Here is a 12,325-nt window from a genome sequence, read left to right as displayed (position 1 = left end):
CTGCTAATCTTTCTATATATTAAGGTCTTAAAAATATATTCATAAATAACTTGTAGATCACAAGGAAATTAGAAAATACCTAAAAATAAATAATGGCAATGTACATCAAAGTATATGGAATGCAACTAAAATGGTATTGAGAGGAAAATTTATAAATGGGTGTTGTGTTATTGATGTCACTTGGATGTTTGTCCCTTCTAAATCTCATGTTGAAATGTGATTCCCAATGTTGGAGGTGGGGCCTGGTGGGACATATTGGATCATGAGGGCAGATTCTTCATAAATGGCTTAGAACCATCCCCTTGGTAATAAGTGAATTCTCACTCAGTTAGTTCATGCGAGATATGGTTGTTTAAAAGTCTAGGACCTTCCCCAGTCACTCTCTTGCTCCTGCTCTCGCCAAGTGATGTGCTGGTTCCCTTCACCTTCCATCATGATGTAAGCTTTCTGAGGCCCTCAACAGAAGCAGATGCTGGCGCTTTGCTTTCTGTACAGCCTGCATGACCGTGAGCCAATTAAACCTCTTTTCTTTATAAATTACCCAGCCTCAGGTATTTCTTCATAGCAGGACAAGAACAGCCTAATACAGTTATAGACTTGCTATGGACCAATAACTCCCTTGTGCCTCCCATTTTTCTCCTGTTTGAACACAGACATGCCTATAGCATTTATCTTAGGCCTGTCCCACCATTTTATGTTTGTTGTGTTGGTGCAGATAACATCTCTTTAGTCTCACAGTAAAGAGAACTGCACCCAAGGAGTTGTATTTAAAGAGCTACTCCCATGGAGCCTCATCTGCACCTGAACTACTGATTTAGAGTGAGAGTTTGGAATCTGAGCTGATGCTGTGCCAGAATGAGATTTTTAGAGGCCTTGAGGAGGGGTGAGTGTATTCTGCAGGTGGAAGGGATGTGAATCATTGAGGACCAGAGGGTCGAATGTGGTAGGCAGCCTGTGAGGTGGCTCACATGATCCCTGCCTCTGGTATTTATTGTTGTGTACAATAATACCCTCCCACTGAGTGTGGGCTTGATTTAGTGACTCACCACTAAGGAATAAAATATGGCAGAAGTGATGGAATGTCATTTCTGAGATTAGGTTATAAAAAACGGTGGCTTCTATGTGGGAAGCTTCTTTTTGCTCTATTTCCTTCTTGTATTCTCTCCTTCTGGGAGAAGAAAGCTGCCACCTTACGAGCATGCCTATGGAGAAACTCATGTAGTAAGAAATTGATGTCTCTGGCCAATAGCCACTGAGTACCTGAACCCTGGGAACAGCCACATAAGTAAGGTTGGAAGCAGATCTTCTGAGGCCTGCAGAAGCCATGTGAGTAAGCTTGACATCGTGTCTTCTGAGATCTGCCAGTAGCCTTGTGAGTGATCTTGGAAGCAGATCTTCTTCAGTTCAGCCTCAAGATAATTGTAACCTTGGTCAAAACCTAGATTGTAGCCTGCGGGAGACCCCAAGTCAGAACCACTTCTGGATTTCTGACCCACAGAAATAATCATAAATGGTTGTTGTATTCAGCAAAAATTTAGGGAGTAACTTGTTACACAGCGATAGATAATGAATACAAACCCCAAGAAATTAGACGGAATGAAATGAAACATATAAGAGAAATTAGTAATGTAAAAGTAAAGATATATAAGAAAAAGACCTGAATGTGAATGTTTATAGTAGAGTTATTCATAATAGTTTCCAAATAGAAACAACTGAAATGTCCAAGAGCTGGTGAATGGATAACAAAATATGATATACCCATATGGTAGAATATTACAATCTCATTGTAATTTTCAATTCCATTTCAGCAATAAAGGGACAAATGATTGATAAAACTACATGAATGAATTTCAAAGACATTGTACCAACTGAAAGAGGTTAGACACAAAAAAACTGCATACTACATATTTCTATTCATATGATATTCTGAAAAGGACAAAACTTTAGGAACAGGAATCAGAAATTAATCCTTGGTTGTCAAGGGCTGGGAGTTGGAAGAGGAGATTGCTTGCAAAGTGGATACTAGAGAAATTTAGAGGGTGATGAAAATGTTCTATATATCAGTTGTGTGGTGGTTACCTGATCATTTGTCAAAAGCCATTGAATTGTATACCTAAAAGGAGTAAATTTTACTTTATGCAAATTGTGCCCCCCAAAGACTGAATTTTTTTTAAAAAGACATTTCAGAGAGAATCAGCAAAGCCAAAAGTTTTTTCTTGAACAAAATAACTAAAAAAGACAAACCTTTGCTGTAAATGAGACAAAAAAAATTATACTGTAATGCAAAAGGCGATACACCTTTAGATACACTGTGATTTTAGAAAATAAGAAATGACTGTATTTAAGTCAATAAATTTCAAAATGTAAGTTGAAATGGAAAGTTCAGGACAGTGAGGGTTATGTAGGTAATAAAATTGGGGAAAATTAATTAGAGGACTTCAGTGTATATGTAATATTTTATTTTTTAGGCATGGTGATGAGCAGGTAGGCTCATTCATTATATCTTTTCATATGTCTGAAATAATTTAGTAGATATTTATAAGGGGAAGTATCATATGAGGTTTACAGACTGAATGCTTGCTATGTAAACCTAGAGCACAGCTTACTTAAAGACCTTATAATGTACATTAGCAGTTTTCAACCCTAGCTGCATATTAGACTCACCTGGGGGAGCTGTATTAGTCATCTACTGCTATATAACATATTATCCTAAAATGTAGAGGCTTTAAAAAACACACATTCATTGTCTCACTGTTTCTGTAGCTAGCATTTTGGGTATGGCTTAGCTGGGTCCTTCGCTTCAGGATCTTTCACAAGGCTGCAACCAAAATTTCTGCTTTGGTCTCATTTGAAAGTTTGACTGGGGAAGAATCTGCCTTAAAATGTGCTGATGTGAGGCTGGGCATGGTGGCTTATGCCTGTAATCCCAGCACTTTGGGAGGCTGAGACGGGTGGATCATGAAGTCAGCAGTTCAAGACCAGCCTGGCCAAGATGCTGAAACCCCGTCTCCACTAAAAATATACAGATTAGCCGGGCATGGTGGCACATGCCTGTGATCCCAACTATTCAGGAGGCTGAGGCAGGTGAATTGCTTGAACCTGGGTGGCAGAGGTTGCAGTGAGCAGAGATCATGCCACTGCACTTCAGCCTGGGTGACAGAGCAAGACTCCGTCTCAAAAAAACAAACAAACAAACAAACAAACAAACAAAAAACACTGCTTATGTGGTTGTTGCTGGGTTGCTGGACTAAGGGCCTCAGTTCCTTGCTGGCCATTGTCCAAAGGCCACACTCAGTTCCTTGCCAGGTGGGACTCTCCAATCTGTCAGACTGCTTCATTAAAACACCCAAGCCAAGAGGGGAATGAACAGAGAATTCTGTCAGCAAGATGGAAATCACAATCTTTCATAACCTAACCATTCTATATTCTATTTGTTAAAAGCAAGTCTCTAGGTCTTGCCTATACTCAAAGGGAGGGATAACACAAGAGCATGAATACCAGGAGAGAAGGGTCATTGGAGATTATCATAGAAGTCTGCTTACCACAGAAGCTTTTACAACAGAGATAACGAGACCATACCCTCAGAGAGTCAAATTTATTTAACTGGGGGTGGGCCTAAGATCTGGTATTTCTTTTTTTTTTTTTTTTTTTTTTTTTGAGATGGAGTCTGGCTCTGTTGCCCAGGCTGGAGTGCAGTGGCCGGATCTCAGCTCACTGCAAGCTCCGCCTCCCGGGTTTACACCATTCTCCTGCCTCAGCCTCCCGAGTAGCTGGGACTACAGGCGCCCGCCACCATGCCCGGCTAGTTTTTTTGTATTTTTTAGTAGAGACGAGGTTTCACCGTGTTCGCCAGGATGGTCTCGATCTCCTGACCTCGTGATCCGCCCATCTCGGCCTCCCAAAGTGCTGGGATTACAGGCTTGAACCACCGCGCCCGGCAAGATCTGGTATTTCTTAAAGTTCCGCAGGTGATTTTCACAAACAGCCAGTGTTGGAAGAGAAGTACATAAACTTGTCATCTAGTGGGGCCTTGCCAGCCGGCTCCTGCAGCATAACTGAGGGTTCCTCAGGGATCACGTAGATATCCTGGGTTGTGCAGGCAATGGCAATTAAAGATAAACAAGGCTCATTCTTACATTCAGAGCTGTTTAATTTCATAAAGTGGTATTAAGGGTTTGTAGCAAAAGGAAAATGAACATAAGGAGAAGTTTTGTTAAAGTTGCATTCAAGGCCAGGCACGGTGGCTCATGCCTGTAATCCCAACACTTTGGGAGGCTGAGGCGAGCAGATTGCTTAAGGTCAGGAGTTCGAGACTAGCCTGGCCAACACGGCGAAACCCTGTCTCTACTAAAAATATGAAAACTAGCTGGGCCTGGTGGTCCGTGCCTGTAATCCCAGCTACGTAGAAGGCTGAGGCACAAGAATTGCTTGAATCTGGGAGGTGGAGGCTGCAGTGAGCCAAGACTGTGCCACTGCATTCCAGCCCAGGAGATAGAATGAGGCTCTGTCTCAAAAAATATATAATAATAATTATTATTATTATTATTTTTTTTTTTAAGTCATGTTTGAGCACTTCTACTATTCTTATCCCTGGACCCTCTGGTTCACTATGCTTCATTTTAAAACATCCATGAGTCACGGGGATATCTCTGAACCTTAGCTTATGCTGAAAACCCTTGGGCCCTGAAGTTCTCTGTGTCTTTGACCAACAGGACACTTCATATATGCAGTGAATTTGGTTGTGTCTGATTCCTGTATGGCCAATTTCCCATCATCCTAAATAAAAAGGCATCTTAGGACACCGCACATCCTAATTGCTGTTATCCAACCTGTCATCAAGACTTGTCCGTGCACTTCACTGATTCCTCTCTTTTAATCCATTCCCATTGATATTACCCGGATCTATCACTGACCTACTGCAACAGGCTCCTATCTGGTCTAAACCTCTTCCCTTCTCCTCTATTTCCCTTCTTCCATTCTCCCTCTTCCCAAGCCAAGGCTCCTCTTTCCTGCAAGGTATCTCTCTCTCTCTCTTACTCTCAACCCACTCCGACACGGGTTTCCCAATCACCTGCCAATCAAATCAAGGTGCTCTAGCACGAATGGTTCAGATCTTGGCTGCTTCATTGGAATGCACCAATCACTAAGTTTTTATTGTTTCAAATAAATGTTCCCTCATAAAAATATTTATAAACATATATAAATTATACCAAATTTAATGTTTTCTTTAAAAAAACAACTGAGTGTCCTTAAAATTCCTCAACTTCCCACAAAACTGCCTTTCATGGACCACTGCGTAGCAAAATTCCAGAGATGTCTCATAGGCCTATGGCATTTAAATGTGCTCTCTTCTCATGGAATAAAAAGATCCCAAGAAGAAAGCCAAGAGCTTTGTGAAGGTAAATTTCCCCATTGACTACTGAGGAAAACATTTCATATTTACCTGACTATGGAGGAGAGAAATGAAACTTCCTATTAGCTGTTGACAATATTTTCCCCCTGGGGAGAACCAGACTTGGTGTCAGAGTGTTTGTGTATGCTTGACAGTGAAGTTTAAAATGCTAACTTCTGGGTCAGAAAGTGATATTGGCATAGGAATATATGTAGGGCTAAGTGAACTCAGAACCCTTGACTTCTGGGTGTGTATATGAAAGAGTACAAAGGCTAGTTAATGACATATTTGTAAGCACACGTTTTGGGTAATTTAGAAAAGAATCCAACAATTTTATAAATAATGTAACACTCCTTTGCTACCAAAGGCTATTATAATGCATGGTCAACCTCCTCCAATAAATCTGATTTAATTCACATGATGTGAAAGGTTTTTAATGTCCTGAAAGTGGCTGTGCAGAAAAGTTAAGCATGTAACTGCAGATATAATATGCTCACAGAACCATTTATAACAAAATAGGAGTCAGTAAGTCATCAAAGAACCAATTAATACACCTGTGAGGAAGAACATACTAAATGTAGACATATTGTTCCTCTGAAAGCTGTTGAAGTAGACCCACTTGTGTACCCAGCACTGGCACCAAGTATTTCAGTCAGGACTATAGCAATTGTAGCAATTGCTGTGCTCAGTGCTTAGTGAGCCACAGGCTCCTTGGAAAAGACCCCAGGCCTTCACTCTGGGGACCTGGGATCCAATTCACAATGAACTTATTGTGTGACTTTGCACAAATTGCTTACTACCCCTTTTTTGTTTCTCAATTAATCATCTGTAGATAAGAATCTATTTACGTCCATAATAAGATCACGTCTGGGGCCAGGTGTGGTGGGTTATGCCTGTAATCCCAACACTTTGGGAGGCCAAGGTGGGAGGACTACTTGAGCCCAGGAGTTCAAGGCTGCACTGAACCTTGATCACATCACTGCCCTCCAACCTGGGCAACAGAGTGAGACTCTGTTTCTAAAATAAAACTTCCTTAAAATATTATATATGGGAGAATAGTGAGGAGAGATATTCAAATCCAAGGTTTTTTTTGGTGATAAATAATGATATAATGTATTCTATCCCTCTCTTTTGTTTGAGGGTAAAAGAAAAAACTCACCGAAACATAAATTCTCCACTGATCTTAAGGTAAAATGAGAAGTAGAAAAATCTAAGATTCATCTATTAATTAAGGAACAAAGTATTTTGGTTCCATTCTTTGTACTTAACTATCTGGGTAATTGATGTGAGTACATTAGGTCGTAGGTTGGTGCAAAAGTAATTGTGGTTTTTGCCATTACTTTTAATTTTATAAATTTACTTTTCATGGCAGTAATTTATAAATTACTTTTAATGGCAAAACCCACAATTACTTTTGCACCAACCTAACAGCATTTTAGATGAATGACTGATTCTTTGTAAAATAGGAAGTATTTGGTTGATACTTGATGATGGTGGTCATAAGCCTTAACTCTATCCAAAGATTTAGGAAGTTCTTTTCTTACCTCTGGGATTATGACTAGACCAAATATTAAGCCAAAAAGGACGAGGTTAACGCCATACATCCATCGGAGAAAGATGAAATATGATGCCACTGAAGAACCAAAGTGACCTAGAGAGAGAAAAGATGGTGGGTATGAGTGCTGCAGAAGGAAAACATGGACACTATTGAGCACTTTATGTGTGTGATGAATTCAATTTTCACATCAGTCTGTTGAATGACACCTGGATCTCCCTTTCTTTTCCTGGATAAATAACCTGAGGCTCTTTGGGGTTAACTAACTTGCCTAAGTGCCCACAGTAAGAAAGTGAAGAAGCAGAATTTAAATATTGGTCTGGGATGGGTGCAGTGGCTCACGTCTGTAATCCCAGCACTTTGGGAGGCCAAGGTGGGTGGATGACTTGAGATCAGGGATTTGAGACCAGCCTGGCCAACATGGTGAAACCCTGTCTCTACTAAATATACAAAAAAATTAGCCAGGTGTGGTGGCCCAGACCTGTAATCCCAGCTACTCAGGAGCTTGAGGCAGGAGAATTGCTTGAACCTGGGAGGTGAAGGTTGCAGTGAGCCGAGATCACACCACTGCACTCACAGCCTGGGCAACAGAGTGAGACTCTGTCTCAAAAATAAATAAATAAAAACAAACAAATAAATAACAAATCGTGGTCTGACAAGTTCAAAACCCATTCTTTTTTCCTAATACAACAGAACCAATGAAATAATCTATTCAGAGGGCCAAGGAAACAATCCAAGCTCTTGGGAAATGCTTTAGGAAACCAATTAAAAAAACAGTGACACCAGCATACTCACTTTCAATGTCCTTGATCTTCATTTCCCAGGGGATACATTGAGTCTTAAAATTATCAAAGTCTCTTTTAAATTTGACCCATTTCTGAAATAAAAGAGGTAAAACTCTCAGTTCGTTAACATGTCAACCTAGAGCACAAAGGGGCATGATGAGGGGCATGAGGAGGCCAACAGGTCAGCATGAGTGAGGCTGCTGTCTTGTAGTCCCCAGCTCCTGCTGTCCTTGAGCCCAGGCTGCCAGAGGCAAGGGTTCAAACCTTTACTTCTCCAACGTCAGGCGTGGAGTGAGAGGCAAGCGAGGGCCACCCTTTACTGTGCTGCTAAAATTTCTGGTTTGGACAGTTTATAGATAAAGTGAGAAATTCTCTGTACGATTTCTGGTTTGGAGGGTCCAATTGAGTTAGCAACCTCTGATATGACTTCCTTCAACTTAAAACAAAAATTCAAAGGAGAAAGGAACTCCGGACAACTCTCAGACGCATGTCTGGCAGACAGCCAAGTGCCTCTCTCTGATAGGAACTGTCGCAAAATTGCAAGGGTGGTGCAACTGATAAGGAGATCTCAACCCATGACTGAACATTCTTCTCCTGGGGAAACAACAGCCTCGCTTTTCTGAAAAGAGTCAGAAAGGCATGTTGCCCCCTCCTGTGGTCTGTTCCCAGCTCGACACCCAGACTGTGTACCAAACAGAAACCTGATCAGCTGTCTTTCTATGGCTGGGTGTTGTTTTGTCAACTCTCCAAGGGGCTGCTCTCCACCAACCCCACACTCTGGAAACAAATCCATTTGGAATAAAACAAATACTCTTAGAAAGCTGAGGTAGAAATACTCGTAGAAAGCATAAGAGGTAGTAGAGAGCAGATCCTAAGATCACTTCCCATTATTATTATTATTATCATCATCATCATCATTATTATTGTTATTTTGAGACTGAGTCTCACTCTGTTGCCCAGGCTGGAGTGCAGTGGCACAATCTCAGTTCACTGCAACCTCCACCTCTCGGGTTCAAGCTATTCTCCTGCCTCAGCCTCCTGAGTAGCTGGGATTACAGGTGTGTGCCACCATGCCTGGCTAGTTTTTGTATTTTTAGTAGAGATGGGGTTTCACCATGTTGGCCAGGCTGGTCTTGAACTCCTGATCTCAAGTAATCTGCCCGCCTCGACCTCCCAAAGTGTCGGGATTACAGGCGTGAGTCACTGTGCCTGGCCCAGTTCCTATTATTAAAAGGTCTCCTCAGAACTTGTTCATGGAGGACATGAGATTTTCCCCTGTAAAGTCACTAAAGTCCGCACCTGTGAAAAGAAGGGACAAAAAATAAAGTCATCAGAAGATGAAAGGGAAATGTTTCTCTTTTCAGACGTGGTCTCACTCTGTTGCCCAGGCCGTGAGTGCAGTGGCACAAACATGGCTCACTGCAGCTTTGACTTCCTGGGGTCAAGTGATCTTCTTGCCTCAGCCTCCTGAGTAGCTACCACATGCAGCTAATTTTTTTATTTTTTGTAGAGACAAGGTCTTACCATGTGGCCCGGGCTGGTCTCAAACTCCTGGGCTCAGGTGATCCTTCTGCCTTCAGCCTCCCAAAGTGTTAGGATTTCAGCCATGAGCCACCGCATCCATCAAAAATTTTGTGAACCATCAGACAGCCTTCCAGACCTGGTTTTCCAGATATGGTTTTGACCATCTCCTGATTGAATGATTGTATAAAGGAGGGAACCAGCTCTCAGAAGTGGGAAATGGTCCCAGATGCAAAAGAGAAGAGAAGCCTACGAGCAGACTGGTTGATAGCAGTGGCAAAGATATGGGGGATATGGTGATTGGCAGAACACAGACACTGGGCAGCCCAGTCTCATTACTTCATCCACCCTCCCCAGCTCTGAGTCTGTGTTCAAAAATACTCTGGGCTGGGTGTGGTGGCTCATGCCTGTAATCCCAGCTTTTTGGGAGGCCAAGGCAGGTGGATCACTTGAGGTCATGAGTTTGAAACCAGCCTGGCTAACATAGTGAAACCCTGTCTCTACTAAAAATAAATACAGGCTGGGGGCAGTGGCTCATGCCTGTAATCTCAGCACTTTGGGAGGCCAAGGCTGGTGGATCACCTGAGGGCAGGAGTTCAACACCAGCCTGTCCAACATGGTCAAACCCTGTCTCTACTAAAAATACAATACTTAGCTGGGCGTGGTGGCAGGCACCTGTAATTCCAGCTACTCAGGAGGCTGAGGCAGGGGAATCACTTGACCCAGGAGGCGGAGGTTGCCATGCGCCGGGATCGCGCCACTGTACTCCAGCCTGGGCGACAGAGCGAGACTCCCTCTCAAGAAAAAAACAAGAAAACCTCCCAAACCCAAAAATACTCTTTGGCTATTTGGCTTCCTATGTAGGTCTGCCTATAAAGAGAGCATTTGCCCTGAGTATTTTGGTTTCTATGGCAGTGACTTTCATTGCAAATTCACAGATAGGAATTGGCATGATGGTTTAGCTTCTTGTATAACTCAGCTATCGAAAATAAAAGGCATGGCTGCTGTGGACTTCAAATTTTCTATCTTGCATCATTTATTTCTTCTTGTAAGTCAATAATCCAGCATCTGGTTTCATGTAGCAGTCTCATAAGCTTTATTAATGCGAGTCCTCCCCCGAAAGATGGATCCCCTGTCAGGGTGCTGATAAAATCAGTATAAAATATAGGCTTGCAAGGCTGAGGACCAGCAGGGGTAATGAACATCGCCAAGTGAGGCCCCTGGAGGCACAGCCTGCCGGTCGGTTCCTTGGCAACCACCTGACAGCCCCTCAAGGCTGTGGGTATCTCGGACTGAAAAGTGAGACCCCGGAACTGGAGCAGAGGCAGACAGAGGCCTGGGAGATGCTCTGGCACAAATTCTCTTATCCTACATTGGTTGTAAAAGTCAGAAAACTGGGCTGGGGCATGGCAGAAGATTCCAAGCCCCTTTCTCAGGGCTGTGTGAAGTGGTTGCTGCTGGTCCTAGGATGGGTTGTTAGTTGTCATGCTGTCTTGCCCTCCAGCTATATATAGGAAAAAAATTTCAAGTCATGGTGGAGCAAGACATAAGCAAGCTACATGTTCTGTCAATGAAATCAGGATCTGGGTGATGAAAATGAAAACAACCAGTGAGGCCTGGGAAATATTATTGCAGAACAGGGAAAAAGGAACGCCAGTCTTTGATATCTGTGGAAAACATTTCCTCCAAGATAGAGACATAAATTCTAGAGAGCAGTTCAGCCATCCTAACAGGATGCAAGAAATATGGCTTCTAAAGTAAAGGATACCAATTTGAAAGGAATACAGATGAGATATGGAAGGATTACAAGGAAGCTAAGAGCTTAGTAATCGAATGAAGAAAACATTAGACAAAATAAAGACTATAATTGACACAGAGGAAAACGGATTCAATGATATTGAGAATGAACCTGATAAATATCTGAGATTGCAAAGAGAAAGCAGCAAAGAGCTAAAAATAATGTGGAAAAGTAAATATGGAGGATGGGGGTGGGGAGAGGCAATCCTTTTCCTAAGGGGGAAGCTAGAACTGTGTGAACAGAAATGTGGTTGAACAGAATCATTTATCAAAGATGTATTTGTCTAGAGATCTGCTGTACGACACAATGTTTATACTTAACAACACAGTATTGTGTACTTAATTAGTTAAAAAGGTAAATCTCAAGTGTTCTTACTGCAATAAAAAAAAGCAGTGAATACAAATTAACGAAAGAATAATAACCTATTTTTTACCCATTAGATTAGCACAAAGTTAAAAAGATGTAACATTCGTAACTAGTGAAGATAAGCCATTCTCCCACTTTGTTCCTGTGAGTATGATTTGCTACAAATTGGGGGAAATAGTTTGAAAAATGTGAAGTAAAAGTTAAAATATGCACACTTTTGAACTAGCAGGACTATTTGAGGGATTGTCTTGTTGTGATTTAAAAAAACGCACAGATCCAAGATAAATGTATAAAGGTGTTTATTGAAGCATTGTTTGTCACAGTAAAAATCTAGAAAAAAATATACTTGAAGAGCACATTCTTCATTGGAAAAAATAAGATGTGAGTGTGCAGTTGGTAAGTGGTAAATAGTCTCTAGACAAAATTAATAAAATCACCCATAGAGAGTTGTCTGGCAAGTATAACTGGAAAAGGAGAAAAAATAATATTAGGAATAAGAAAGATTCAGGCTGTGCACAGTGGCTCACACCTGTAATCCCAGCACTTTGGGAGGCCAAGGCAGGAGGATCACCTGAGGTCAGGAGTTCGAGACCAGCCTGTCCGACATGGTGAAACACTATATCTACTAAAAATACAAAAATTAGCTGGATATGGTGGTGCATGCCCATAATCCCAGCTACTTGGGAGGCTGAGACAGGAGAATCGCTTGAACCTGGGAGGCAGAGGTTGAGCCGAGATCATGCCACTGCACTCTAGTCTGGGCAACAGAGGGAAAAAAAAAAAAGGAAAAAGATTCAAACCCAACAGATACAAAAAGTAATTACAAAAATTATGGGGCTACTATATGTGACTTTCTGTTAACACATATGAAAATTTGAATGAAATGATCAAGTTTCAGGAAGAATATG

At 41.7% G+C, this 12,325-nt stretch overlaps 1 protein-coding gene across 1 annotated transcript in view; it reads right to left on the bottom strand.

The window, feature by feature from the left end:
- The window catches only part of LOC105481620 (transmembrane channel like 2), a 106,424-nt gene that overhangs the window by 56,941 nt on the left and 37,158 nt on the right, over positions 1-12,325 (bottom strand). Inside the window, exons 5-6 of the mRNA XM_011741348.2 lie at positions 7,743-7,824; positions 6,937-7,043 (exon numbers count right to left, since the gene is read on the bottom strand). Of these exons, the coding sequence (XP_011739650.2) occupies positions 6,937-7,043; positions 7,743-7,824 (189 nt within the window). The remainder of the gene's footprint in view (positions 1-6,936; positions 7,044-7,742; positions 7,825-12,325) is intronic.

Source organism: Macaca nemestrina, chromosome 15 (genome assembly GCF_043159975.1).
Source record: "Macaca nemestrina isolate mMacNem1 chromosome 15, mMacNem.hap1, whole genome shotgun sequence".
Classification (NCBI taxonomy): domain Eukaryota; kingdom Metazoa; phylum Chordata; class Mammalia; order Primates; family Cercopithecidae; genus Macaca; species Macaca nemestrina.
The sequence above is the reverse complement of the archived record's forward strand: the minus strand, read 5'-3'. Positions and strand labels throughout refer to the sequence as shown.